The 27,121-nt window shown below is 28.8% G+C and overlaps 2 protein-coding genes across 3 annotated transcripts in view; one reads left to right on the forward strand and one right to left on the reverse strand.

Moving 5' to 3' along the window:
• The first annotated feature begins 269 nt into the window (after positions 1-269).
• LOC136976802 (organic cation transporter protein-like) lies at positions 270-26,551 on the forward strand. The gene is made up of 11 exons (XM_067272173.1): positions 270-799; positions 8,928-9,273; positions 9,351-9,454; positions 11,662-11,816; positions 11,903-12,071; positions 12,270-12,417; positions 25,354-25,445; positions 25,509-25,723; positions 25,795-25,976; positions 26,038-26,177; positions 26,247-26,551. Exons 2-11 carry the CDS (start codon positions 8,953-8,955, stop codon positions 26,335-26,337), a joined length of 1,617 nt encoding a protein of 538 aa, XP_067128274.1. The 5' UTR covers positions 270-799; positions 8,928-8,952; the 3' UTR covers positions 26,338-26,551.
• The window catches only part of LOC136976800 (uncharacterized), a 59,185-nt gene continuing 58,590 nt past the window's right edge, over positions 26,527-27,121 (reverse strand). For both annotated transcript variants that reach the window (XM_067272170.1, XM_067272171.1), the window contains exon 21: positions 26,527-27,070. In XM_067272170.1, coding sequence (XP_067128271.1) covers positions 26,954-27,070 — 117 coding nt within the window. In that variant the 3' untranslated portion in view covers positions 26,527-26,953. The remainder of the gene's footprint in view (positions 27,071-27,121) is intronic.

Consider the following 27,121-nt stretch of genomic DNA (forward strand, 5'->3'; position numbering starts at 1 on the left):
CTTAAAAATCTACTTTTAGTGGATTCGGTCATTATAAAACCACTTTAACACGGTTACGTAGGATGAAAACGTACTGTACGTAAAAATTAATAAATTTCGGTCTGTAATTAAAGCATTAATAAAATGGAGCATTTTTTTTAATTTTGAAAAAACAAAAATTATTAACAGATTATTTAATTATATGTGATATTTAAGGAGAATATTCCGTAGAATTTATCGATTATTTTTCGCTTTTTCGCTCATAGATGGCGTTCATCGGACTGATGTCTATGACTATTTAAAATTACGATCAAATGACCGCGTCATTGGCGATCCAATCGACGCGTGTGAAGGCGAATTTTTAAACCAATACGAGTCTCGAGCAGAAAATTCGGACTATTCAGTTATGTTGTAAAAATTTACGATAGTGAATTTCCGGTCCAAGCAACGACGCCGTTCATTCATTTCGACAATCGATTTTTCTAACGGCGGTGATGAAGAAATCGATTAAAAATCGCCATCTTCAACATCGGCGTCGGCAAGAAGGAGGCGACTTTTTCACGGAATACGTTCGACTAAAATCGTTACTTTTGTTTTAACTCAGGTTAGGTTACTAAGGAGTCTGGTTACGTCACTGAAAGCCGATGACGTCGATGGGAAAGGAGTGTTATTGGCCAGGGGGCATCATCATTTTTAACCGTGACGTCATGGAGAGATAGGGATTGAAAGAGTTTGTTTGATGATCGCAACCTCCGACGTCTCGTCCGTCCGGAATTATCCGGCACGTTTCGCATCCTCGTAGTCTCTATCAAGCTTACAGGTAAGTGACCAACTCCCATTTTATTTATTTATTTTCCTCCTTACGCGCCTATTCACTAAACCTGTTTGAACGTCAATGTACTTTTTTGGCAACTCGCACTGACATTTTGCCATTGGAAACCCTCGAAAAAAGGAATTAAACATAAGAATTTCATGATTTTAAATTTTTTTTTTCTATTATGAGCCTACATCTATCTAATCTAATCAAAAAATCAAATTTTATTATAGATTAACTACGTTGAAAACAAGCTTATTAATTATACGTGTTATATTAATTTATATAACACGTCGCTCTTTACATTTAAGGTGTATTAGGTGTGTTATTCAGCAAATTTAATGTTAAATGTTACAAAAAACAGTAAAAATAAGTCGCCAGTCACTCGATACGAAAAAACAATTGGTATTATAAAACAATAACAAGTTTCAATAAGTAAAATAACACGTAAAAATACCCCGAATTGATGTAATTAAGAAAAAATATTACAGCCATTAATATTAATAAAAAAAATATAACTTTAACTCCGTATTAATAGGTGATAACTTCATCTTAAATCAAGGTCGACAAGAATCTTCATTGTGTTTTTTCTCAGAAAACTGATTTAAATAATGTAATATAAATTAATAAACTTTCTCACAATATAAATATTTAAAGCGTTATTTATCGCCATATTGTATAACCATATAAATGTCGGGATCGGACCTTGCCTGTTTAGAAACGTTCTTCGACGAGTGTTGAAGGCCTAATCGACCAAATATAAATAATAAAAGTGTGTCGAACGATTCTCTGTTTAAGTTTTCTTTGGTTAGAAGCGATAACGATCGACACCAAAGACGGAAATTTATCTTAGTTCTTAGTAAGGAAGTTGGCTGGTGACTACGGTTTACATTTAACGAATTTCTGCCTCCTAATTCGTTTTAGTAAGTAATTATCAATATGTTTTATAATTATGGTGATTTGTATAATTTAAATTGTGTAGTTAAGATGATATGTAGTTTTTAGATGAGTTTTAAATCTTAGAATCGAATAAAACCAAAAATACAAGTCGAGATCACGAATTATATTTTGGCTTTATTGGATTCAGATTTTTTGAATTCACTAATTATAGTGAATTCCAGTCCTGTGTGGCTATATGTTAAATCACATTAATGTTTGTCAACTGAAATTTCATGAATTTTCATTACTAATCTGATTTTTCAGTGACTACATATAGCAGGTTCTCAATGGTTCTTGGACTGTAACGTTGAGCGAAAATGACGAATAACGAAACCAATTCTACCATAGGTTAATTTGATATGAACACGATATAATTCGGTTAATATTATTCTAATTGGATCGTGTTTGCAACTTCTAGCATTTATTTCCAACCTCATAGAATCAATTTTTACTGTTTACAAAAATTCGATGACGAAGCGAAGACTTTGAGGACTTGCTGTACTTCAAAATATATTGGGGAAATGCCTTCGAAAATTTAAGACGAATTTGGAATTTTCTTTTAGTTCTAGGATTTCTAAATTTCGCATTCCCAGAATCACAATCAGATTGAGTTGGAGGCCAAAGTGGGTCCAAACAGGAAGTTTTGAACATCCCCTTGGATTTCCTATCTTAATTTTAGTGTTTAATTTAAATTTATGTTGTTTGTATGCGTACACGCCTTATATTTAAGTAGTGTCGAAAGAGGGAGACGAGCTGGGGATTTTCCCCGTAGTGATTCCTACCCCTATAAAATCAATGTTATTTTTACTAACAAAAAATAAAATCTTTAAGACTGCTATTTATTAATAAAAAAATTCTCCCCGTGTCATTTTTTTTCAAAAGACAAAAGGCTAGAGGCCCGGTCTATCTCGGGCTGAATACAAACGCTCGATAGCTTTTGTGTAAGAGTTGTGCCATACATTCAGTGATAATCATTATATAGTCTAAGGTCATTCGGTAGGTTCGTATAATAAAAAGAATTGTCGATTTTCGAAGTCTTTAACGAAACTGTTTTGAAAATTCTGTTGTAGATCGTTCTGATCTTGCTTACATTATAAATGTAGTTTATATTTCTACAAATGGCTTAAAAGAATGCTTTTTTTAAAATGGTGCAGTCTGTGGAATGCAAGAATAAACTTCTCCACATACACTTTAGAAAATCTTGCCTAGGACCACTTTAGAAGGTCGCACTTCGGCGACCTTCTGGTGGCTCTATCGTTACCAATGCGACCAGATTATCGAACTGCGATTCCCTACGGTGACTTTCGATCATCATTCTGTTTACGATGCGATGGGAGAAGTGATTAATCACATTTTCTCTTCGGCATCTTTGCTCATAATTTACTTTTAATGAAACAGAGTAAGCATTATACAAACATCAAATATATCTTTCTGTCTAGTACCAGTATGCTCCTTTGAGGTCTGGTCGCAATTCTATTATGAGGCCCTTTGTGTAAAAGTGTTTTTTTTTTTATATATATATATTAAAAAGTTAATAAAATCCTTAAATAATAACAAGATTTAAAGCTTTTTAAACGTTCACTAAATTTTTAGAGACTTATTTAAATTCGTGTTTCGTGGCGAAGTTAGATTTGGAAATGATTTTTAGACTAATAATAGGCTATAGGCCCAACTTCTGATAAAGTTACGACGATTTTTTTCCAGTCGTTGTTGCCTTTAAGTTGAACATTTTAATCTTTATTCTTATTTTAGAACTGTAAACAGTTCTGTTTTTTTTTTTCTATTTGTTATCACGGTCATATAATACCGTATCTGATTGCATATCAGATTATTGTTTACATCGTCAAAAACACTGACTAAGAACACATCCTTAATCCGGTTTCTGAAAAGAATTTTTTGAATTGTGTGATATGTAAAATAAACTGCGGTGTGCACGACAGTTTATCATGCACGAAAATTATAAAGTATTTATAGATATTTGTAGGAGTCTTTAGTGCAATAATGGGTACGATAAATTCGAAATCTGTAGATAAGATTCCTAGATACGCATCTTTATCGAAGATCGAAAGAGAACAAGGAAAGCTTTTTGAAATGTTTCTGGTTACCTCGGGTCATCTTATAGAATAAACAATGTAATTGAACGAACTTCGCCCGCGTGTAAGAACTAAGAAAAAATGTTAATAATCTTTTAAAAATTTATCATTCGGTAATGAAAGATTATTATTTTTGATATTCGAAAACAAATCTGATATAAATTCGCAGGAAAAATACGCATAAACGGAAAACGAACCGAAAATCATAAAGAGAAACGGAAAAAACGAAGAGAAAAACGCACCGTGAAGTATTTACTATAATATATTGCGCAGTTTATTTTTCAGTTATATAAATGGAAAAGAAAGAAAATTAACATTATTATTACGTGCAGCAGATGGAAATACATTAATTAATACCACATTTCCCCGAAAATAAGACCGGGTCTTATATTAATTTTTGTTCCAAAAGACGCATTAGGTGCTCGTTCGGGTATTTACAAATACTTAATTATCGTTTATTTTAAATGTTAATGTCAATATTTATATATTATTATTATTTTATAATTCGTCGTGTGTTGCAACGGACGTATTAAATACGACCATGTGGCTAATGGTCTTAACTGGGGCTTATTTTCGGGGAAATATGGTAATAAATTAATAGATTAATTATATTCGTATTTGCACGAATTCAAGCTTTCAAATTGTTAAAATAATTTTCATTCGTCACAAGTTCGCTGCAATTTTTCGTCCGCGTATACTTGCCACCAGAGGCGCTTCTACGTTAGTACGATTTCAAAAATTATATTCGAGTCAATTTAAAATAATTGTTTTTGACGATTACTGATGACTTTTTACTAAAAATTAAACAGTTTATTTTTATTTTCGTAAGGTATTACTAACGTCTATCGTCCGATCTTCGAACGAGAAATATTATTTATACGATGTAAAAGGCCTTAGGTAACAAGCGACAGCAGCAACCTATTTAATAACCAAACAACACAAAAAGCAATTATATCAACCCTAAAAAACCGACAATGAAAGGGATGACGACAAGGAGACAGAAAATTTACTTTTTATTAAAGTAACTGATATATTCGAAATGAGACTTGTCGTCATCCCTTACATTGTCGATGTTTTCTGGGTGGATTTTCATTACAGTAAATATATTTGTGTAGAATAAGAATGGGCATGGAAAGTTGATGATATAAATTTATGTATAATGAAGGAATGTGTATGGAAAATATTTAACATATATGTATTTTAAACTGTTCGTAATTAAAAACCCAGCTTCTTTCTTTTAAAAATTAAAAAAATTCAGTCTAAAAGCAAACACCATACTGCGCAGCCATATAATTATGGACAATAAAATAAAATAAATTAAATAAAATAAAAGACAAAACATTTAAGTCTTAAGAGTCCTCTAAAGTAAGATTAACACTTATAAGACGTTCTCAAAAAGTGGTCCTTGTGGATGAAGCTTTCATTATGGAGTGTTCAAGCGTTTTATTGTCACACTCTAGAACCACGAAGTACACCAATTACGAACACTCGACAGCCAGTTACTTTGTCAAACCCGACAGGTTACAATTAGAATGACTGATTTATATGCAAGTTAAATACATTGCTTTCTAGGTTTTCGCCTAGTTCTAAAATTCGTATTTATTTATATTGCTTCACTGAAGAGCTTCAAATGTAGAATTTTTAGTTCTGTACGACAAATCTTAATTTGTGTCGCAACTGTTCTAAATGATAAATCGAATACACTGGTAAATAAATTAATGTATATAATAAACATATTCGGTGGATTATTTTCTTTTATGCGTTATTTTGAAAAATAAATTACAACGGCAAGAGCATTCACCAGCTATTGGAGATGATACTGTAACCAATACTCTACCTTGCGATATAGTTGTATGTATAATAATAAAAAATATATGATAAATTCTGTAGAAAATAATAATAGTCAGCATTTAACAATATCAGCAATAAATACACTGATGATGTAAGAATTAAATGATGCACCGAAAACTTGAAATGATATTCACGAAATATGAAGATGTAATACAAAAACAACAGCGAATTAATAATCAAAGCGAAAGTACTAAAAATAATTTTTTTTGTGGAAAAATGTTCGAATAGCAATACGTTTACACTTTAGTTTTGTCTCAGTTATCTTGGAGCAATACGGAATACATTTCTTTTATCTGCTATATTTCAAATGATGTGTCATCATTTGATAACGGCTAAGTCTAGAAATTTGACTGTTTTATTATTTTCTACGGATTGTTTTACTTTACAAAGAAATCACTAACGATTACAATTATCATTTGGTTTATGGCCGATTGTAACCTTTTTTGTTATGCACGCAATTACCAGCAGATGGCGGAAAAAATGTAGCCTAACGTTTTTCTTCTATGGGAAAATCTTTTTACAAAAATTCTCCTAAACGGAAGTAGTACCAAATTCTAAACTGAATTAAGTAGAATTCCAACGCAAAAAGCCGTTTGATCCTATCCACTTCCGTTTTCGGGGATTTTTCCGTAGAAAAAGCATTAAATTTTACCGCCATCTGCCGGAGATGGCGTGCATAACCGAAGATCCTTAAGAAATGCAAAATCCGACGCGCTATATTCGTCTTATATAGCCTAAATACAGAGACGAACATATCCGTAGCCTAAATAATAATTAAGAAATAATACTCTACCATTCCCGACCTACATAGATATCGTTTAGAGAGTTCGTGCCAAAATTTGCTTATTTTAATTTTAAAAAAAAAAAAAAAATTATACGTGTCCGGGTTTCTAGTCCAAAAACACTGTTTAAGGAAGTAAAATAAATTTAAAAAATGACGATAAATAAATTCCTTTTACAGTGAAATTGTACACGATCTTTTACGTAACATTTCGCTGCCGTTAATAATATTTTGCTCGTAATATTTACGCAATGTCTCGTTTTACACTTGTTACAACAATGGAACGTGTAATAATTTATATCCTATATATATATATATATATATATATATATATATATTTTAAATAATTACAAATTGTGAAACGTTGCGTGCACGATAAAGGTTCTGCGTGTCATACATTTGCCATGGCAGATCGATGGATTTATAATTTTTTTTCCATTCTCGTAATATAAATTTCCACGTTTCGTAACAGAACGGCCAAGAAAATCAATAATTAAATATCATCGTCGGATACCGAAATGCTATTTATATGTATTTGAAATAATTAACGAAGCCGATTAATTACATCTGGAAATTTTTATGTAATTAAATAAAACGATAATTAATAGAAAATAAATTAAATTTAAAGTTCAAATTGTCTCGAAAATATCTTTTCCGATTGCTTAATATCGGTTAAGATTGCTTGTTTGATCAGAAAAGAGTGAATTTAGAAATAAATAAATAAAAATGTCGTAGGCCTACTCCGAGCGTAGAGAGGAAGTTACTATAAAAATATCTGAAATTAGTTTCATTCGTATATATGCCATTCTAAAAGTTGATTCATTTTTCCAGGAATGCCAAAAAGTTGGCTCTTCTCCTTAAAAGGTTACTGCTCCCTTTCTACCAATAAAAAAAAAGAGAAGATATTCTCATCATTACGCAAAAATAGGCGCTTACAACTATCACGAAGTAACGATATTCAGTAATTAAAAATTCGATACTTTTTTACCCTCGAAAAATTGCTTTTTTTCTATATTTTCGAGTGAAAGTTCGATAAAATTTCGGAGCTAAAAAAAAAAATCTTTACTATTGTAAAATATTAAATTCTTCAGCTAATGCCTTCTATTCATAAATTTCAATAACATGTTTTTGAACGAAAAATCACTTTTATAACTTCTCTTTCGTCGTTACAATTCAATTTCTTCCTCATTCTTCCCCCTTTTCTTTCCCTAGATTCATTGCTTCTTGTTATAAATTCTGTTTGGTTCTACTTCCCGTAACTAATAATGGCACCGAATGAAAGATAAGTCAAACAACTGATAAGAAAATGGCCTCTTTTTTTTTCTTAATAAATATTTACTACATCTCTGTATACTTTAGAGAAGAATTCACAACTTTTAAACAATATTTAGTATTTACATTTGTGTAAAATAAAATTGGGTTAGGCAGAAATTAGAAATTTTCACTCCTTTATGATTAAATTTAATAAAAAACTATACTTATTTAAGTCTAAAATATACAAGAATGTGAGAATCAATTTATAGGAATCTAAACTAAAAAAAAAAATCTGACTTATTTTTTTAAATCCTGTAAAGGTTTAATCCTGTAAAGGTTAATGAAACTTCATAATTTAAATATATGGATTTTAAGCTTTTGGTATTTCTCAAATGCCTAGATGTGTGTATGAATAGAGTATATTTTTATACAATAACAAGAAAAGGAAAGCCTGTCGTCTCGTTCCTCTTTAGCTGCTTTCATAAATAGCTTTTTGGCAAATTTTCTCACCTGACGATAAAGGTAACTGCAGAGAACTCGTACAGGAGGAAAAAATAAAAAAAAAACAATGTTTATAATACTAAACTTCCACTCGAATTTATATGGAGGAAATACATTTTAATTTTTTATAAAATAAAAATAATGTATGTATTATGATATTATATTTTATGCGATGGCAGGATTTTAATCTATCCGAGTTGATTATTTACGTTTTTATTGATTATTCGGCAAAATCTGAGCTGGCATTCTGGCAATAATTTCAGTTATTAGGAAGCATTTGGCTGAGTGGCTCTTACCCAAGTTGCTTCTTGAATTAAATCTATTTTTGTTCTCTCAATCCAGTAAAAGTGTATATATAATTTGAATAATTATAGAATATTTAATTAATTTAATTACTTTACAATTTGTAATTTATTAATAATAAATTAAAATTGATCTTTTTTATTAATTAAGAAAGATTTTTATATATTGCAATTATTTTTATTAACATTTTTGTAAAATTATATTTAACAACTAAACTAAAAAGTAAATTATTAAGTTTATATCAATTCTTTAAATTAAAGATTTATTTTAAAAAAATCATCTAATCTATTGCTAAAATAATATGACAGTTATAATCTATGCTAAATATATCTAAATTACATAACAGATTAAATATAAATAAAAATTATAGATTTATGATTTAATTATAAATGATTATATTTTATTTTAATAGATAAGATTAAGAATCTCCTCCCAAAATGACGGATGATCCAAAGAAGGAAGACAGCTCAAATGACATTACCAATGTTTTTGGTAAAAATGGAAAGTGGCAGAAGATAACATTCCTCATCAGCTCAGTAATCAGTATTTTTTCTGCCTGGAACAATCTGGTGGTGGCCTTCTTCGCTCCCAACATCAACTACTGGTGCGCGGATCGTCCTAATGGCACCGAAGAGGCCAACCGGTCGTCGCCCGGAGAACACCAGTGCGAATTTATGGGACCGGATAACAAGAGTAAGATACCCTGCACGGAAATGGAATATGACCACAGCTTCTATCGTTCGACAATTATCGAAGAAGTAAGATATTGTCCCTGCCGTTAGTATTATTAAAGTAAAAGTCGAAATTAATAAAAGCTAAAATTATATTATTTCAGTGGGATTTAGTATGTGAAAATGAATGGTTAATATCTGTTAGTCAGTCTGTATACATGGCTGGTTATATGACTTCTATGCTGGTGTTTGGCCAGTTATCTGACAGGTAAGCAATTTTTATAACCTCAAATACCGATTTCATTTGCAGTATTTTCAATATTAAATTAAATAATAATTAAAATTAAAAACATGAATTTGCTTTATTATTCTATTTTTTCTTTGCATAAAACTTAGAGAATAAACTTACTTTATCCCAATAATCATCATTGTATTTTTCCAAAACAGAATTTTGCTTCATATGCATTATAATTAAATACACACACTTTATTTTTGTAAAAATTTTCTGCTTGTAATGGATAAGAATTAAATTTGATGAGTCTAAAGTTTAACAATTTTTTTTTTTTACGTAACTGCATATAAAACAAAATTCCTAACAAAATAAATGTTTAAGTCAGGAGAATAAAACAAATCAAGAAAATTGTAAATCAAATAATCAGATTATTTATTTACAGAACTGTTCAGGTTGCCATTATATTATCTTGCAAATTACCAATTACCCGAAAGGACAAGCAATAAGTTTACGTAAAACCTCACGTAAAACCTTGATATTGAATATTATCAGTGTCTTCGTTATCTATGTAGCTACTCAAATAGCAAATATATTACAATCAAAACCGATTTATATATATATAATCATACAGAGCTTTATAATAGTTAGCACAACACAGCATTATAAACCAAATATAAAATATCATAATGACTACACATTTTTCAGCTAATTTTTAATGATTACTCATCAAAATATTTTGTTAATATTAACAGACATATCTTATATCCAATAAGTTTATTATGATATTGTTATTTGATAAATTGTAATTATTATTTAACAATGGTTTCCTTTATGGAAATGAAAATAAAACAAATTTTGTTTGAATTGTTTTAGAGCAGAATTTTTACTAAAACTTTTTAAATATATCTTACTGAAGTATTAAAATATAAATCAACAGCAAAAAAAAAAAAAATGTTAATTGTTAATCTTAACACCTTGCCAATTTGTATTGTTAAAATTATTATTAAGATATCAGAATTAGATAACAGACTTGAGAAATTTTTATTATATGTATTATATTGACTGATAATTAAAATGAAAATTTCTTTTTAGGAAAATAGGGATAAACTCGAATGAAATAAATTGTTTAAACATTATAATCAAATATTTATACTTTAGTTAATAAATTTAATGCAATTTTCATTTGCTTCCGATCAAATTTCATATAGAATTATCCCCAAAACTTATCACAATTTTGATGTAATTTAAGAGAAAACTGCCAAAATTACATACACAACTTTTAAAGAGAACTCATTTAATTTTAATTAAGCAAATTTATAATTATACTACACTAAGTGTTTTAAGTTTTCAGTATATGTACTACAGTACATAAGTACAATTTTTGAATAGAGTAACTTTTAAGCAGATTGGTATATGCACAAAGTATAATTAAAATAGTAGAATAAACTGTTGTTTAGATGATTTTCTGAAGTAAAATGCAACTGTATTTGGATTGAATTATAAAATATACTTCAAATTATGAAAATTTAAGAAAAATCTATAATTTTGAATTCTTATTCATGGATTCCTATAGGTTTCTAGGTTATAGACTGGATGGGAAACAATATTATCTTTTATGGTTTCTGTATGGTCTGATAAAATAAAATTGTTAAATTTTAATCTTGTCGCCACGAATTTGAGTTATAAAATTATTAATTGGAAAAAGAAAATCAGAAAACAGACATGTAAGTGTATTTTTCGAGCATGAATGCCGAAGGTATACACTTATTTGAGAAACAATACAAGTAGTGACGAATTGAAAGATGCCTATACCAGAAATGACAAAACTAGATCTCGAGTTATTTTAAATCCATAATTTTTAAGAAACAAATGGTTACTCATTGAAATGACAATAAATTTTTCTATCTTCACCATCCAAACACAAAAATAACATAGTATTTTATCATAAGAAATAAAAATATATCGACTGTTTAAATTATTAAAACAACATTGAATAAATGGTGATTAATAGGAGTTTTGTCAGTAGGAGGTGGTTTAATTTACTAGAAATCATCTCTTAGAGGGCTTTTAAAACTTATTATGGACATTTTTTTAAAGAAGAAATGAGATTTGAATTTTTTTGAACGTTCGACAGTATTGTAAAATAAACATAGTGCATTATCTGTGGATTAGATACTATGTTTATTATTGGATGGAGTAAGTTTAAATTTAAAATTCTCTGAATGTCTACTTTTATTTTTTAGATTTGGAAGACGACCAATTTTTTTCACTGCTCTTGGAATTTTATTACTTTCAAATGTAGCTTGTCTTTTTGCTAATCATTTTATTGTTTTTACTGTACTTCGTTTCTTTATATCTCTTGGAGTTTCCGGAGCCGGTGCTACAAGTTTTGTGATTTGTATGTTAATCTCAAATATTTATTTTATGTGACGTTTCACGATTCGAATGATCTAGATCAAAAGATAACAGAAATTTTTTTTACAGTGATGGAAACGGTGGGTCCCGAATTTCGTTCGGCCTACGGACTTGGCTATAATTTTGGTTGGGCGCTGGGCTACATTCTGCTTCCGGGCATCGCTTGGTGGTTGAGAGACTGGTTCTACATTCAGATGGCCATCACCATTCCTTGTTTCGTACTAGTTGCATCTTGGTGGTACGTAAAGAAAATATGATTCTCAAATAATATAAATTTAAAGACAATTTATTTAAAATGTACAACTGTAGCGTAAAAATTTACTCTTGCTGACGACAGTCTAATGGTCATTTCTTCACTAAATACCGTACACGTATTTTGTTTTTTTCTTCTTGATGGTATGGGATTTTCAGGTATATGATTGAGCGCTTTTTCAAGGTTCATCTCCGAATCTCCCCGTTGGCTGCTAACCAATAACCGTTTCGACAAAGCGGAGAAAGTCGTCACGAGAGCGGCCCAGAAAAATAATAAAGATCTCATGGAAGCCAAAAATGCATTCAAGCAAATAAGGAACAACTTAGAAAAAGTAAGTATTTTTAAACATTTAATAATTAAGAAAATTTTAAATATATTATTATTTTTTCCACTAAAAAATATTGTTATTTTATGGAGTTCTCCATAAAATGTTGCAACATTACTCCTAATTAATTGATATGTTTTATAATAATGTATAGCATGTCAATAATGATGTTGATCCACGAGCACACTGATAGTCTGCAGTTGGAGTTAAGTCCTTTTTGCATACCCTCATGCCTTGCGCTCCTCGACTTCAGGGCCTACGGCCCCCTCAGCTGCTGACATGCTTGCTATCACTCACGATCGGCTAGTACTACACATTGCTATTGCAGCTTGTCCAACAAACCTAACCTATCCCTCTGGGAGATGACCGTCACCACTAGGTGGCAGAAAAATCTGAAATGGCGTGGAATGCACTGTGAAGGGCAAGAAATCGTAAATATAACTTTCTTATTTTTGGTCTCTGGTCCAAAAGTAGGGTATCATTGAATTCATCTCAGTCCTGAGTTCAAATATATACTCAAAGTCCTGAAATTCCATAGGTGGTAATCTATAGTACAGCCCATAAATATGCAAATAAAGTAAAAATCAAGCAAACTAAATTTTAAAATAAATTTATTACATGTTAGTAGTACACATCTGATTTCTGAATTTAAATTATTAATACAAAATTGAATCAGTCAAATATTTTCATTTAAGTAATTAAAGAAACAGTTCAAGTACACAGTTTTTATTTCTGTGTTTTTTTATTTATTTTCTCTCTTAATAGTGGCAGGCACTCCACTTGATAAATTTCTTTTGTGTGGCACCTGTAAGTATCTTTGCAGAAAACTGCTATAAACCACTGCTTTATTTATTAACATTATGGAGGCCCAAATTCCCAAATGAAGTTCAATTTGTGCTTATAAATTAATTTGTCACACAAAAATGGTAAAATTCTGGAGTAATACATAATATTTACTTTTATCGATATTAATAATTCATTGAAAAATTCTTGTAGCTTATTCAAAAATAGCAAAAGCCGAAACTGTTTTGGTAATTACCTTGACATCTCACGAGAAAGCTAAATTTGTTGAGTTATGCAAGTTGTTGTATTAGCCAGGTTTTGAAAAATTGGAAATTTTAATGGTTGGCAGTGTCATTAAAAGTAGTGGTGTCTGACAAACTGTATATACAGTACTATCTTACTACAATACATAAAATAATAAAGCAATTAATGAAATTGGCTAATAAAACTTTGCATAAATGAAGACAATCACTTTTTATACATATATAAATTATTGTAATGCAGGAAAGGAAAATTTGAATCTTTGCAAAAATTTTATTAATTAACAAACTATGTTAGAAAGCTTATTTGACAAGACCGAAGCCGGATGTCTGCTTGTATTTTCTCATAGGTTCTGTCAATCCAAAAGCCTTTAAAATTTTCTCCTTATTCTTCACAAATATCATTACCATTGTACATGCAATGCTGTATTTTTTGCAATATCAGACTGCTTATGGCATCTCAGAGTTTTCTTAAATTTTTACTTTTGCTTTAAGTGTTAATGCCTATAGCTTTTGTAGGGCCACTAAAATTTGCCTACTGTATGCAAATGAACAAAACTAATTTTGAGCATTTAATAGGCAGAACTGTAACTATAGTGTTCCCTAAGGTTTTTCCTAGTTGAAGAGATTGAGATAATAACAGCTCTGTGAGATGGGACAATTGGGTGAGAAAGAGACAAGGGAAAAGTAAACTGTATAGATGTGCCATTCACACAATAGGATTGCAGATTCTCATAAGCACTTGCCTTTTCTATTTAAATTATTTCATCAAACATAGGTCAAGTTAATGGGGTCATCTATTGACAAATTTGACTTAATAAGGTTTTGTCCCATATGTTACACCAATCAAAATATAGAAAAATGTCAAGTTATTAGAGTGTTAAGACAGTGGAATTCCACCATATTAATTTCAAGATGTTTTGTGACTAATTTAAATTGCAATGCTATCTTTCAAAAGAGCCAAGGTTATAGGATTTTCCCTCAAATAGTCCACTACCAATTACTTACACTCTCGTGCACTAATATGTAGCAAATGCAGGTTATAGTCTGGCATAGTTTTTTTGTGTATTTCCTGTATATTTCTAACAACACTTTATAGGTATTAACAATATAATAATTAACAACACTAAAAGCTGATGTAATACTTCACAATTGGAAAAATTTTGTAATATAAAATGTTTTCCTCTTATGATTAACAATTCTGAGTTTAATTTAATAAAAATAGTTTCATATTAAATTTAAATTGTAAAATTTTCATATTCATTTTACATAAATTATTAATCAAAAATATATATAAAATGTATTCATTAATAAAATTAATGAGTATATTTTTAGTCATAATTAATAATATATAAAAATTTTTTTTCTATTGTTATTGATAATTAATAATAATAATAATAATAATAATAATAATAAAACATGACAGCATACAGACAACAACTACACCATAAATTCACACAACAATATCCTCACCTCACTGTCACCGAACAAAGGGTTGTTGATCAAAAAAGAACAATTATACACAACAACCTTATTCCACAAACAACACTTGAACTTATCAAACAACAGGTGGCTGATCAAATACATCAACAGACAGAAACATCTAACATTAATGAAGATCATGTAACCTGTCAGGATAATCCAGCAACAAGCATTGATAATAACACACATACAACAATTACCACTAATGATACTACAGACACTTCCTCGTCCATCACTGATAACATAGACATGGATTTAGTTAATACGCTCTCACTTATATTTCAGGAAACACTCACTAAATATACAGGCACAGATCCCACACAACGACCACGAATACCAAAAATCAACACGTCAAAAGAAGTAGGAAAAACACTAAATTATGTAAACACTCACTTAATACCACACTACATTAATTCAATTTCTACACTCGCAGACATTCATACATTAGTTTATGCTGGGGCAGTCACAGTAGTGACACACCATGGACTGAAAGTACAGTCACAGACAAATACACAGAAAACACAATACTATCACAAGCCTGCCTGGCAGAGAAGAATAGAAACACAAATAAATGACATTAGACAGCAATTAGGCAGGCTGACACAATACACTAAAAGCAACATAACACCCAAATTAAGGAAACAGCTCAAAAACATTTTTAAGAAAATAAAAACGCATATAAAACATGAACATCACAACACACACATTACAGAATACATTGATACACTAAAACAAAAACTTGCTGCCAAAGCACGTAGACTCAAACGTTACAAAACATGTACACTACGAAAACAACAAAATAAATTATTTACAAACAATGAAAAACTCTTTTACAGACAAATTAATAACAAAGCAAACACTGATACACAGCACAGTGGCACACCAACAGAAGAACTCACAACATATTGGTCTTCTCTTTGGTCCAGTGCTGTCACGCATAATGCTGATGCAGGCTGGATCAAGGAGGAGAACAGAAACTTGCACAACATACCAACTATGCCCTGTGCTGAAATAAACATACATGATTTCCAATACACTGTCAACAGAACACACAACTGGAAGACACCTGGTGTAGACAACATTCACAATTTCTGGTACAAAAAGTTCACATCACTGCACCAGGAACTAGCTAAACACCTAACACACATTATCATCAATCCACAGGACATGCCAAATTTTCTTACTCAGGGCATCACCTACATGAAACCTAAAAGCAATAATACCACAGACCCCACACAATACAGACCAATTACATGTCTCCCAACACTGTACAAATTATTGACATCCTGTATCGCAAACAAAATATACAAACATATTGAAGAACACGACATTCTAACAGAACAACAAAAAGGTTGCCGTAGAAATCACAAGGGATGCAAAGAACAGTTACTCATAGATTCAGTCATTCTACGGCAAGCACACAAACAACACAGAAACATACACATGGCTTATATAGACTACAAAAAAGCATTCGACAGTGTTCCACACAGTTGGCTGCTACATATTCTACATATGTACAAAATACATCCATCACTCATTGCATTCTTTCAAAACACTATGCAGCACTGGAGAACAACACTACATCTCAAGGCTAGTAACACTTCCATACAAACAAACCAAATTCTTATTAGGCGAGGAATTTTTCAAGGAGATTCCTTGAGTCCTCTCTGGTTCTGCTTAGCCCTGAACCCATTATCAAACATGTTAAACAACACGCAATATGGTTACAATATCAGACATGAAAAAACAACACAGTTTACACTGTCACATCTCATGTACATGGATGACATAAAACTTTATGCATCCACACAAAAACAACTTCATCAACTCCTACAAATCACACATTCATACACCAAGGACACACAAATGGAATTTGGCCTAGATAAATGCAAAACAGTTCACATAGAAAAAGGAATCCTGAAGAAAGAAGATTTTGCACTTGGAAATGGAGACGTTATTGAATCCATGGAAGAGGGCGAGTTCTATAAGTATTTAGGATTCCAACAGGCCAAACTAACAGAACATACACAAATAAAGCAAAGATTAATTAAAGAATACCAAAGTAGGTTAAATGCTATTCTCAGAACACAGTTAAATGCAAAACACACAGTTAAAGCAATAAACACATATGTCATCCCAGTACTCACATATTCTTTTGGAGTTATACATTGGACTCACACAGATCTTGAGCAACTCCAAAGGAAAACAAGAACAACACTTACTAAGCATAAACAACATCATCCTAAATCTGCCACAGAAAGATTAACCCTTCCACGTAAAGATGGCGGACGTGGCCTGATTGACATAGTTAACCTTCACTACAAACAAATACAGTCACTGCGAGAGTTTTTCTACAAAAAACAAGAAACATCACAATTACATAAAGCAGTAACTCTAGCAGACTCGAATAACACACCATTAAACTTACACTCACATCATATGGACACAACACAACATATAAAAAGCATAGACACCATTAAGCAATCGTGGGCTCGAAAGGCACTCCATGGCAGGCATCCTTATGATCTGGCCCAGGATTTTGTTGACAAAACTGCGTCAAACAGCTGGTTAGCTCGGGGATGCCTCTTTGGGGAGACGGAAGGATTCATGATTGCCATACAGGATCAGGTCATAAATAATAATAACTACAGAAAACACATACTCAAAGATGCAACACTCACAAATGACACATGCAGAAAATGTCAAGTCATGCCAGAAACTATACAACACATCACCTCTGGTTGCAAGCTCTTGGCACAGACAGATTATTTACACAGACATAATCAAGTAGCAAATATAATACACCAAGAGCTTGCAAAGAAACACAAATTAGTAGACATCCACGAACCATACTACAAATACATTCCACAGACAGTATTGGAAAACAACACGCACAAAATGTACTACGACAGAGCCATAATCACAGATAAAACAATTTACCACAACAGACCAGACATCACACTCATTGACAAACACAATAAAATCACACATTATAGACATATCCATTCCAAACACTCACAATATACAAAACGCATGCACTGAAAAAATTAGCAAGTACACAGAACTCGCCCAGGAAATAAGGCATCTGTGGAGGATGGATGGGGTGCTTATTGTACAGTACCTGTTGTTCTCTCCTCTACAGGTGTCATACCACACATACTACACAAAAGCCTGGGCACATTGGAATTGAATAGAAACACATACATCACACTGCAGAAAGCCACTATATTGAATACATGTCATATTGTGTGAAAATTCCTGAATACAGACACACACACTGATACACTTCTTTAATTTCTGTTTTGGTTACTATGCCTTGACTTTGGTCTGGCATAGTACACAGCCACTGGTGTTAACCGAGTATATCTCACTTAACCCAACATAATAATAATAATATTATTATTGTTTTATTACTTTTATGTCATTTTTATTATTTATTATTTAAATTTAAATTACAACTCCATTAAATTTCAAAACAAATTGTGAAAGTTTTAAAATTATAACACAGTGAAATTAATTGAAGTCCACTTGTCTTATTATAATTTAGGAGAAAAAAAATTTTAAATAGCTTACAAAACAAACCTGTAACAAAATAAATTTCATCATCAAAGATAAATGAAAAATACTTCAGCTTTATTCATTTTTATAATTAGAATAGTTTCATAAATGATAATTGATTGCAATAAAATAACTAACTACATTACAATATCATTCAATTTATTTCTGTGATTTAAATGCACTAAGATAAGGCTTTATTTACTAGTAATTAGATCACAAATGTCCAAAGCTTAATCAATTAAAAATGCTCTTTTGAAAGATTTACTTTGTCACTTAAACATGTTACGTACTTTTAATACTTTGAACTGTCGACATGTTCGGTTTATCATGATTTAGTATTTTCACAAAAAAAATTTTTTTAGTCAAATCAATGTTAAATTACAATTCACTTTTTATATTAAAATAATAGTAATACAACGGTATATATAATAAGCATTATTTTTTCCAATTTAATTTGATAAAGAAATGTAATGAATTTATTATATAAATCTATCTACCCAAAATTGTTTGTATGTCTTGCTACAAACCCAATTTGTCTACATAAGGTGTCGAATGGAAGATTTTCGTCTCGAATCGTGTTCGCTGATAATTGATACTTTTTAACAGAATCTATATAAATGTTTATTACAGCTTCTATAGGACTGTTTAATGTTTTTATGGCCAACAATCGATAAGTTGAATTGCTTCAAAATCTATCAGCATCACATTCTGTAATTTTATATAAATAAAAGTTAGGATTAATATTATTTTATATTTAATAATACAATAACGAAAAGATTTCATACATAAACATTTTTTACTAACCATATAGAATGTTCATTGATATACCAAATTGTTAATGTGAAATCTATAAAAATATAATTTTTAAAATTTACAAAATTTAGTTTCTATAATGAAATGAAAGTAAAAGATATATTACAAGAATTTTACTGAAATTAAACAGTAGCAATGATGATAATAATAATATTACAAAATGGTCTTTCTTCAAATCAAATTTATACTTTGTGATCAAACCAACTCATTAAACTTTGAATTACTATACAATTTATACTAAACCATAATTTCTTTGAAATAATATTTATTTAACTGATAAACTCTAATTAAAGATATTAAATTTATAAAATGAAACTCTGATTATATACATTTTTTTTTTATTTATTATAAACTCATTTCACCTCAATGTAAATTATTATATATCAACGAACTTTAAGAATAAATTTTACAACAATAAGGTGGTTTATTTTAAAAACAACTTATTTAATTAAGCTAACTAAAAACATAATAAAATCGTAACACTATCTGTATTAGTTATATATTATAGTACATACAATGATAAGAGTTTTAAATACATTTTAAAAATTTATATATAATATGATTACATTTATTTATTTAATATTAGCTTATTATCAATAATATTATAGTTTTAATTAATTTCTATGCATTTAAATTTATATTACTGAGTATTTATTTAAATATAATTAAGAAAGAGTTTAAAGAATATCAAACTCCAAGAAAACGAACCTCTGATTGTAATTCCTAAAAATTTGTTTTTCACATGATAGATATAAACCCTACAAATAATTGCTGAGTTCTTATGTCTAACTGTTAACTTTTTAAAAATAATAGATTCGTTATAAAAATGAATTTTGCCAAACTTTTCCCTTCAGTTTATCTAAAACATGACATATTTCTGCAAGTAAGTGAAGTAATTAATTTTTGCTGACTTTAAGTAAATTATTCGTAATTCAGAAATAAATTATATAGCACCTCGTAAACTCTATAACTTCGTGCCTCCTCTCTAAAATTTTGTTTCTCATATGATAGATATAAACCATGCAAATAATTGTCAAATCTTACCGATTTTTTATGTCTAACTGTTAAATTTTTAAAAAATAATAGACTCATTATAAAAATTGGTTTTCCCGAACTGTACAATATCTTGTTACAAATGGTTCGAAAGCATTTGTGAGGAGCTGTTTTTCGTTTTTTTGAGTTTCACACCGGTAACAGGTTTGTGGATGTAGTTAACTTTACCCCGTGTTGGTTATTGCAGTTATTTAAGACGTTTTCTCATTCCTGCATCCTTTTAACTAAAATTAATATTAGAAAAATTTACCTTTTTTATAGCATCAATAGACATTTCAAAAAACTTCGACAAATTTTGTCTTAATTCTTTTTCATGTTCCAACTCCACTTTTAATGTTTCTAATTCATTCTTGAGTACACAATAATCATTATATGAAACAACTGTTACTTCTTCCTCCTCTTCATTGTCAGAACTTTGATTATTACTTATTAAATTAACTTCAGAAGTCATTGTTTTATTATTTTTTTAATGTATTCTTTGTACTTGATTTATTCTTTATATTTTAATGTTTTTAGAAGCCAAAAGAAAATACTGTAAAAACAAAGATGAGTAATAAATACCTTCCTTGAAAACTTATTAAAACAGAATTCTGTATCACATGAAACTAATTCAGTAATATTTCAAAATAAAAAGTTATAGGAAAAAAGTTATGTATATATTAAAATAATAAGTCTTTACTAAACCTCTAAAAGATGTATTTTAAACATTTACACAATTGTCTAAATGGTTGTACATTGCATCAAATTTTACCACCTTAAATTGATTCTTTTATATTTCTTGATGTTAAACTTGTGAATTTTTTGAAGATTTACTTTTATCTAGAGTTAGGACTAAGTCAAACTTTTTGTCAAAAGCAAACTTTTAAATAAAAATACTTACTTTCTGAAGATAATGGTCTTGTATAAGAGGTTGTTGCGAAAGAAGATCTCGGCAAGGTATCGAACCAGTCTCTTATAACCAGTATTTATACTATCTCTCGATGCAAAAACAGCGGAAAAAGGATATGTCAAAATTATCAACAGTTTGGGAAAATCAATTTTTATAACGAGTCTATTATTTTTTAAAAATTTAACAATTAGACATAAAAAATCGGTAAGATTTGACAATTATTTGCATGGTTTATATCTATCATATGAGAAACAAAATTTTAGGGAGAAGGCACGAGTTATAGAGTTTACGAGGTGCTATATAATTTATTTCTGAATTACGAATAATTTACTTAAAATCAGCAAAAATTTATTACTTCACTTACTTGCAGAAATATGTCATGTTTTAGATATATTGAAAAGTTCACCAAAATTCATTTTTATAATGAATCTATCATTTTTTACAATTTAACAGTTAGACAAAATATATTCTGGTACTATAAAATTCTCCTGTAGTAAGTATTAAAATAATTTATAATAAATATCGTTTTTCTTTGTATGACTATATTTAATTGAGATACTTTAATATAAATTAGATTTCAACTCTCAAAAATTCCCGAATGGCCTGCATTAAAATTAATACGGCATATTATAACATAGTTTTTGATATAGGCATTATTTTCGTTTACAATTTTCGGTAAAAAACAAGGACAAACCTAAAATACAGAAAATCACGAGTTGAAAAAGCAAAAGTTTGGCTTAGGCATTTTTCTAGATAAAAGTAAATCTTTCGAAAATTCACAAGTTTAACATCAATTTATGAAGGTGGTAGAATTTTAAACTATATTGATGAGTTTGTAAAATATGAAACTCTGATGAACCATGTTATTCCACAAACAATTTTTGAAATTTTGCTTTATAAATTTTATCAGCTTCATTCTATAACTATTGTAGTAAAAAACCTGTCAATATCCTTTGAATTTAAGTATAAATAGAGCTGTAATTTTTTGTTACAATCAACAAAACTTTAATGTTATATTATTTTAAATTGTTGTTGTAAAAATTATTATTATTATTGCAAATCAGCACAATTTAATTTCATAATTAAACTAAATATATTAAACTTTGCCTTAATTAAAATAATTTTATTTTAACAATAAGATTTATAATTAGTATAGCTAAAGAAATTTTGGTGTTATATTATTTGAAATTGTCGTGTTTTAATTTACTCTGACATTAGGATAAATTTCATAGCTAAACACAATATATTAAACTTATTGTTAAAATAAAATTTATTATAAACTGTTCAAATGACTTATAATTCATTCTTTTCATCTGTAGATTATTTGCATGGTTTATATCTATCATATGAGAAACAAAATTTTAGGAAGTGGGTGCAAAGTGATAGAGTTTAAAAGTATTATATAACTTATTTCTGAAATATGAAAAATTTTTGCTGACTTTATGTAAATTAATTACTTCACTTACTTGCAGAAATATGTCATGTTTTAGATAAACTGAAGGGAAAAGTTTGGCAAAATTCATTTTTATAACGAATCTATTATTTTTAAAAAGTTAACAGTTAGACATAAGAATTCAGCAATTATTTGTAGAGTTTATATCTATCATGTGAAAAACAAATTTTTAGGAATTACAATCAGAGGCTCGTTTTCTTGGAGTTTGATATTCTTTAAACTCTTTCTTAATTATATTTAAATAAATACTCAGTAATATAAATTTAAATGCATAGAAATTAATTAAAATTATAATATTATTGATAATAAGCTAATATTAAATAAATAAATGTAATCATATTATATATAAATTTTTAAAATGTATTTAAAACTAATATCATTGTATGTACTATAATATATAACTAATACAGATAGTGTTACGATTTTATTATGTTTTTAGTTAGCTTAATTAAATAAGTTGTTTTTAAAATAAATCACCTTATTGTTGTAAAATTTATTCTTAAAGTTCGTTGATATATAATAATTTACATTGAGGTGAAATGAGTTTATAATAAATAAAAAAAAAATGTATATAATCAGAGTTTCATTTTATAAATTTAATATCTTTAATTAGAGTTTATCAGTTAAATAAATATTATTTCAAAGAAATTATGGTTTAGTATAAATTGTATAGTAATTCAAAGTTTAATGAGTTGGTTTGATCACAAAGTATAAATTTGATTTGAAGAAAGACCATTTTGTAATATTATTATTATCATCATTGCTACTGTTTAATTTCAGTAAAATTCTTGTAATATATCTTTTACTTTCATTTCATTATAGAAACTAAATTTTGTAAATTTTAAAAATTATATTTTTATAGATTTCACATTAACAATTTGGTATATCAATGAACATTCTATATGGTTAGTAAAAAATGTTTATGTATGAAATCTTTTCGTTATTTTATTATTAAATATAAAATAATATTAATCCTAACTTTTATTTATATAAAATTACAGAATGTGATGCTGATAGATTTTGAAGCAATTCAACTTATCGATTGTTGGCCATAAAAACATTAAACAGTCCTATAGAAGCTGTAATAAACATTTATATAGATTCTGTTAAAAAGTATCAATTATCAGCGAACACGATTCGAGACGAAAATCTTCCATTCGACACCTTATGTAGACAAATTGGGTTTGTAGCAAGACATACAAACAATTTTGGGTAGATAGATTTTTATAATAAATTCATTACATTTCTTTATCAAATTAAATTGGAAAAAATAATGCTTATTATATATACCGTTGTATTACTATTCTTTTAATATAAAAAACAAATTGTAATTTAACTTATTGTTAAATACAACAAAGTAAAACTAAAATGTAATTGATTATAAAACAACCATTACAACCATTGTTCTGTTAAATTTTTTAATAATTTGTATTCTACTAATCTAAAAATGTACTTCCCCAAGCAACAAGGAAATTTTCCTACTGCTAAATAAAGTTTGATAATCAATTCATTACTTTTGATAGTTTATCACCACAAGATAAAAAAATCTGTTAAATTTGGAAATTTCTTACATGAGCTGTAAGAAACCTGACCAACAATTCATTGACGAGTTCCAAAATCAAGTTTCTTGGTATCACATTTTAAAATATCAAAAATTAAATTGAGAATTATCATCAGCCATTGTGAAAATTTATTCCCACACTTACATGCAGAAATATGTCTTACTTTAGATAAACTGAAGAAAACAGCGGAAACACTTGAATAAACTGTAACCTAAAAACCTTTTCAAAATAATTTCAATGTTATATTATTTTGTGTAGCTGAATATCAATCAAGAAAATTAATTTCGGTATTGATAATAAAACTGTTACTCGACAAATTTTTGAACTGAAAATAATTTTGTGATCTTAATTTACTCGAAATGTACTTAAATTATAAAAATTTATTAATTAAATTAAGTAATAATTTGTAATCTTACTCGAAAAATTAATTTTGTGAACTGAAATAATTCTATTCGACAAATTTTAATTAAATTATCACTGCAACTTAATTTTATAATAATATTAAAATAAATCTTAAAAATTAATTTTGTGATCAAAGCTTTGAAACCACTACTACTAATGTATTGTTTGTATGCTAATTTGTATGCTTAGTAATTTAAAAACGAAAATCAAAATACAAGAAAGTGTTTGTTATTTCATGAAATTGTTATTTCATGAAATAATCACAAGATTTTTCTGAATTTTGAGAAATTCAAGGATACTAAATCAAAAATAGAATACAGTTTTTTTTAAATTAATATCAATTTACTTTTCATTTAAGGGGAAAATTTATAAAACTGTGTTAATTCCCATTTTCTTAAAAAGAAAACAAACTAATGATAAATGAAAAAGTCATTTGATGAATTTCAAGAACCAAACGAAATAAAAATACTGAAGTTGGCAAATTTGGTACAAAAATTTCCTTGTGTGGTATGATTGTATCTAGCTTTATTTATGAGTTTATATACCTAACAACAATAGATTAACTTATTTTATCACAAAAATTTCAAATTCTGTACGAGGGATTATATTATTTTGTGTGAAATGATTGTCTTAGTTTAAATGTGTTTTATACTGCAAATGCTTAATACTAATTACTTTTATTTTAAGGCTGAAGCACCAAATCAAACACGAGCAACAATTTTTAGTTTGTTAAGAACTCCCAATATGAGGAAGAAAACTCTCAATTTATATTTTTGTTGGTAAATGTATTTGATATTTTGACACTAAACCAAATACAGTGTATTTAATCAAATGTATTTTAGGTTTGTAAATTCGTTTATATATTTTGGTTTATCTCTAAACACAAATGATCTTGGAGGCAATCCCTTCATCAATTTTTTTATTGCCGGTGCAATTGAGTTTCCTGCCTATGTGGTTTCTATTTTTGTCATTCGGATATTTGGTAGAAGAATTCCGCAGATGGCCACGATGGTAATAGGTGGAATGGCTTGTGTACTGACCATTCCAATTGGTGATGGTAAGTTAAGTTATGTAATGTTTTTTGGATAATTGATTAAAAATCTTTTAATTATTAAAAATTTCCAAAAGATCTTCTGTGGCTGAAAATAAGCTTGGCAATGATTGGAAAATTTTGCATAACTGCATCGTTTGGTATAGTGTATGTTTTTTCGGCCGAAATATATCCCACAGTTGTCAGAAATGTAGGAGTTGGCTCTAGTTCGACTTGTGCCAGAATAGGTTCTATGGTTGCACCTTTCGTTAAAGAATTAGTAAGTGTCAATATAAATGGTTTAGTTATCAAATTCAGTTTCTAAACTAAAAATTTCATAGGGGAAAGCTACAAAACCAGAAGTTCCATATGCAGTTTACGGCGGACTGTCGGTGGTAAGCGGTTTACTCGTCCTGCTTTTGCCGGAGACTCACCAATGTAGCTTGCCTGACACTATTCAAGAAGGCGAACAATTTGGGACGTAAGTATTTCTAAGAGTAATTTATATAAATGAGAATATTTGTAAAAATAAAATGTAAATATTTTTCAGGAAAGCTTATAATTCTATAAAAGGCATAAATACAGAAATATCCATGGTTGAGAAAGAAGCTTCAGATCGAAATGATAAAACTCGACTATGACAATTTATTGTCCAAAATAGGTAACTTCGAATTCGAGTCTGTAATATTCAGTATTTCAGATCAGGTTTTAAATTCCAAATAAAAATGTTCAATAGCATGAACATATTCCATGATAAATTCCATATATTATAACATAGACCATTTTAATGTAATGCATTTATTACTAACAAGTGAATAAATGATATCAGATTTGGTATAACATACTTAAAATTTATTTTGTTAAACACATTTCTTTGAGCTATATATTTGTACATAACATATTTAAATTGTTGGGATGCAATTTTTAAATAACAAAAGAATCAACAATGCAAATATAGTTTCAATAAAATTCAAAGCATTAAAACCACAAATTTTTTCTTCACATCGACATATACAGATATTCAAAATATAGTTTCGCTCTTTTACTATCAAAATAGAAAATTTGTCAACCTAAAAAATATTGGTATCGTTCAAATTTAAATAAAAAAGCTGACTGATTCTTGGCACATCATAAATATATACAGCACTAAAAAGGGTCTATTAAGGCAATTTATATATAAAATATACACTTGTTTAAATACAGATTTTATATATTACTAGAAGTAAGTTTGTGTAGTGAATTTTAATAATATAAATATTAACAATACTCTGGAGGCATATAATGTGGATACTTGCTTGCCCAATGCTCCAGTTCCTCCGAGGATATATTTCCTTCTAATAACGTGTCGATCGCATTCAGTTCGTTCTCTCGGTCCTGTATTGAAGTAATGACAACATTGAGAATCAATTAAAATACTAAAATTGA

The sequence above is a fragment of the Centruroides vittatus genome, unplaced genomic scaffold, assembly GCF_030686945.1.
Source record: "Centruroides vittatus isolate TY-2023 unplaced genomic scaffold, ASM3068694v2 contig_425, whole genome shotgun sequence".
NCBI classification, from domain to species: domain Eukaryota; kingdom Metazoa; phylum Arthropoda; class Arachnida; order Scorpiones; family Buthidae; genus Centruroides; species Centruroides vittatus.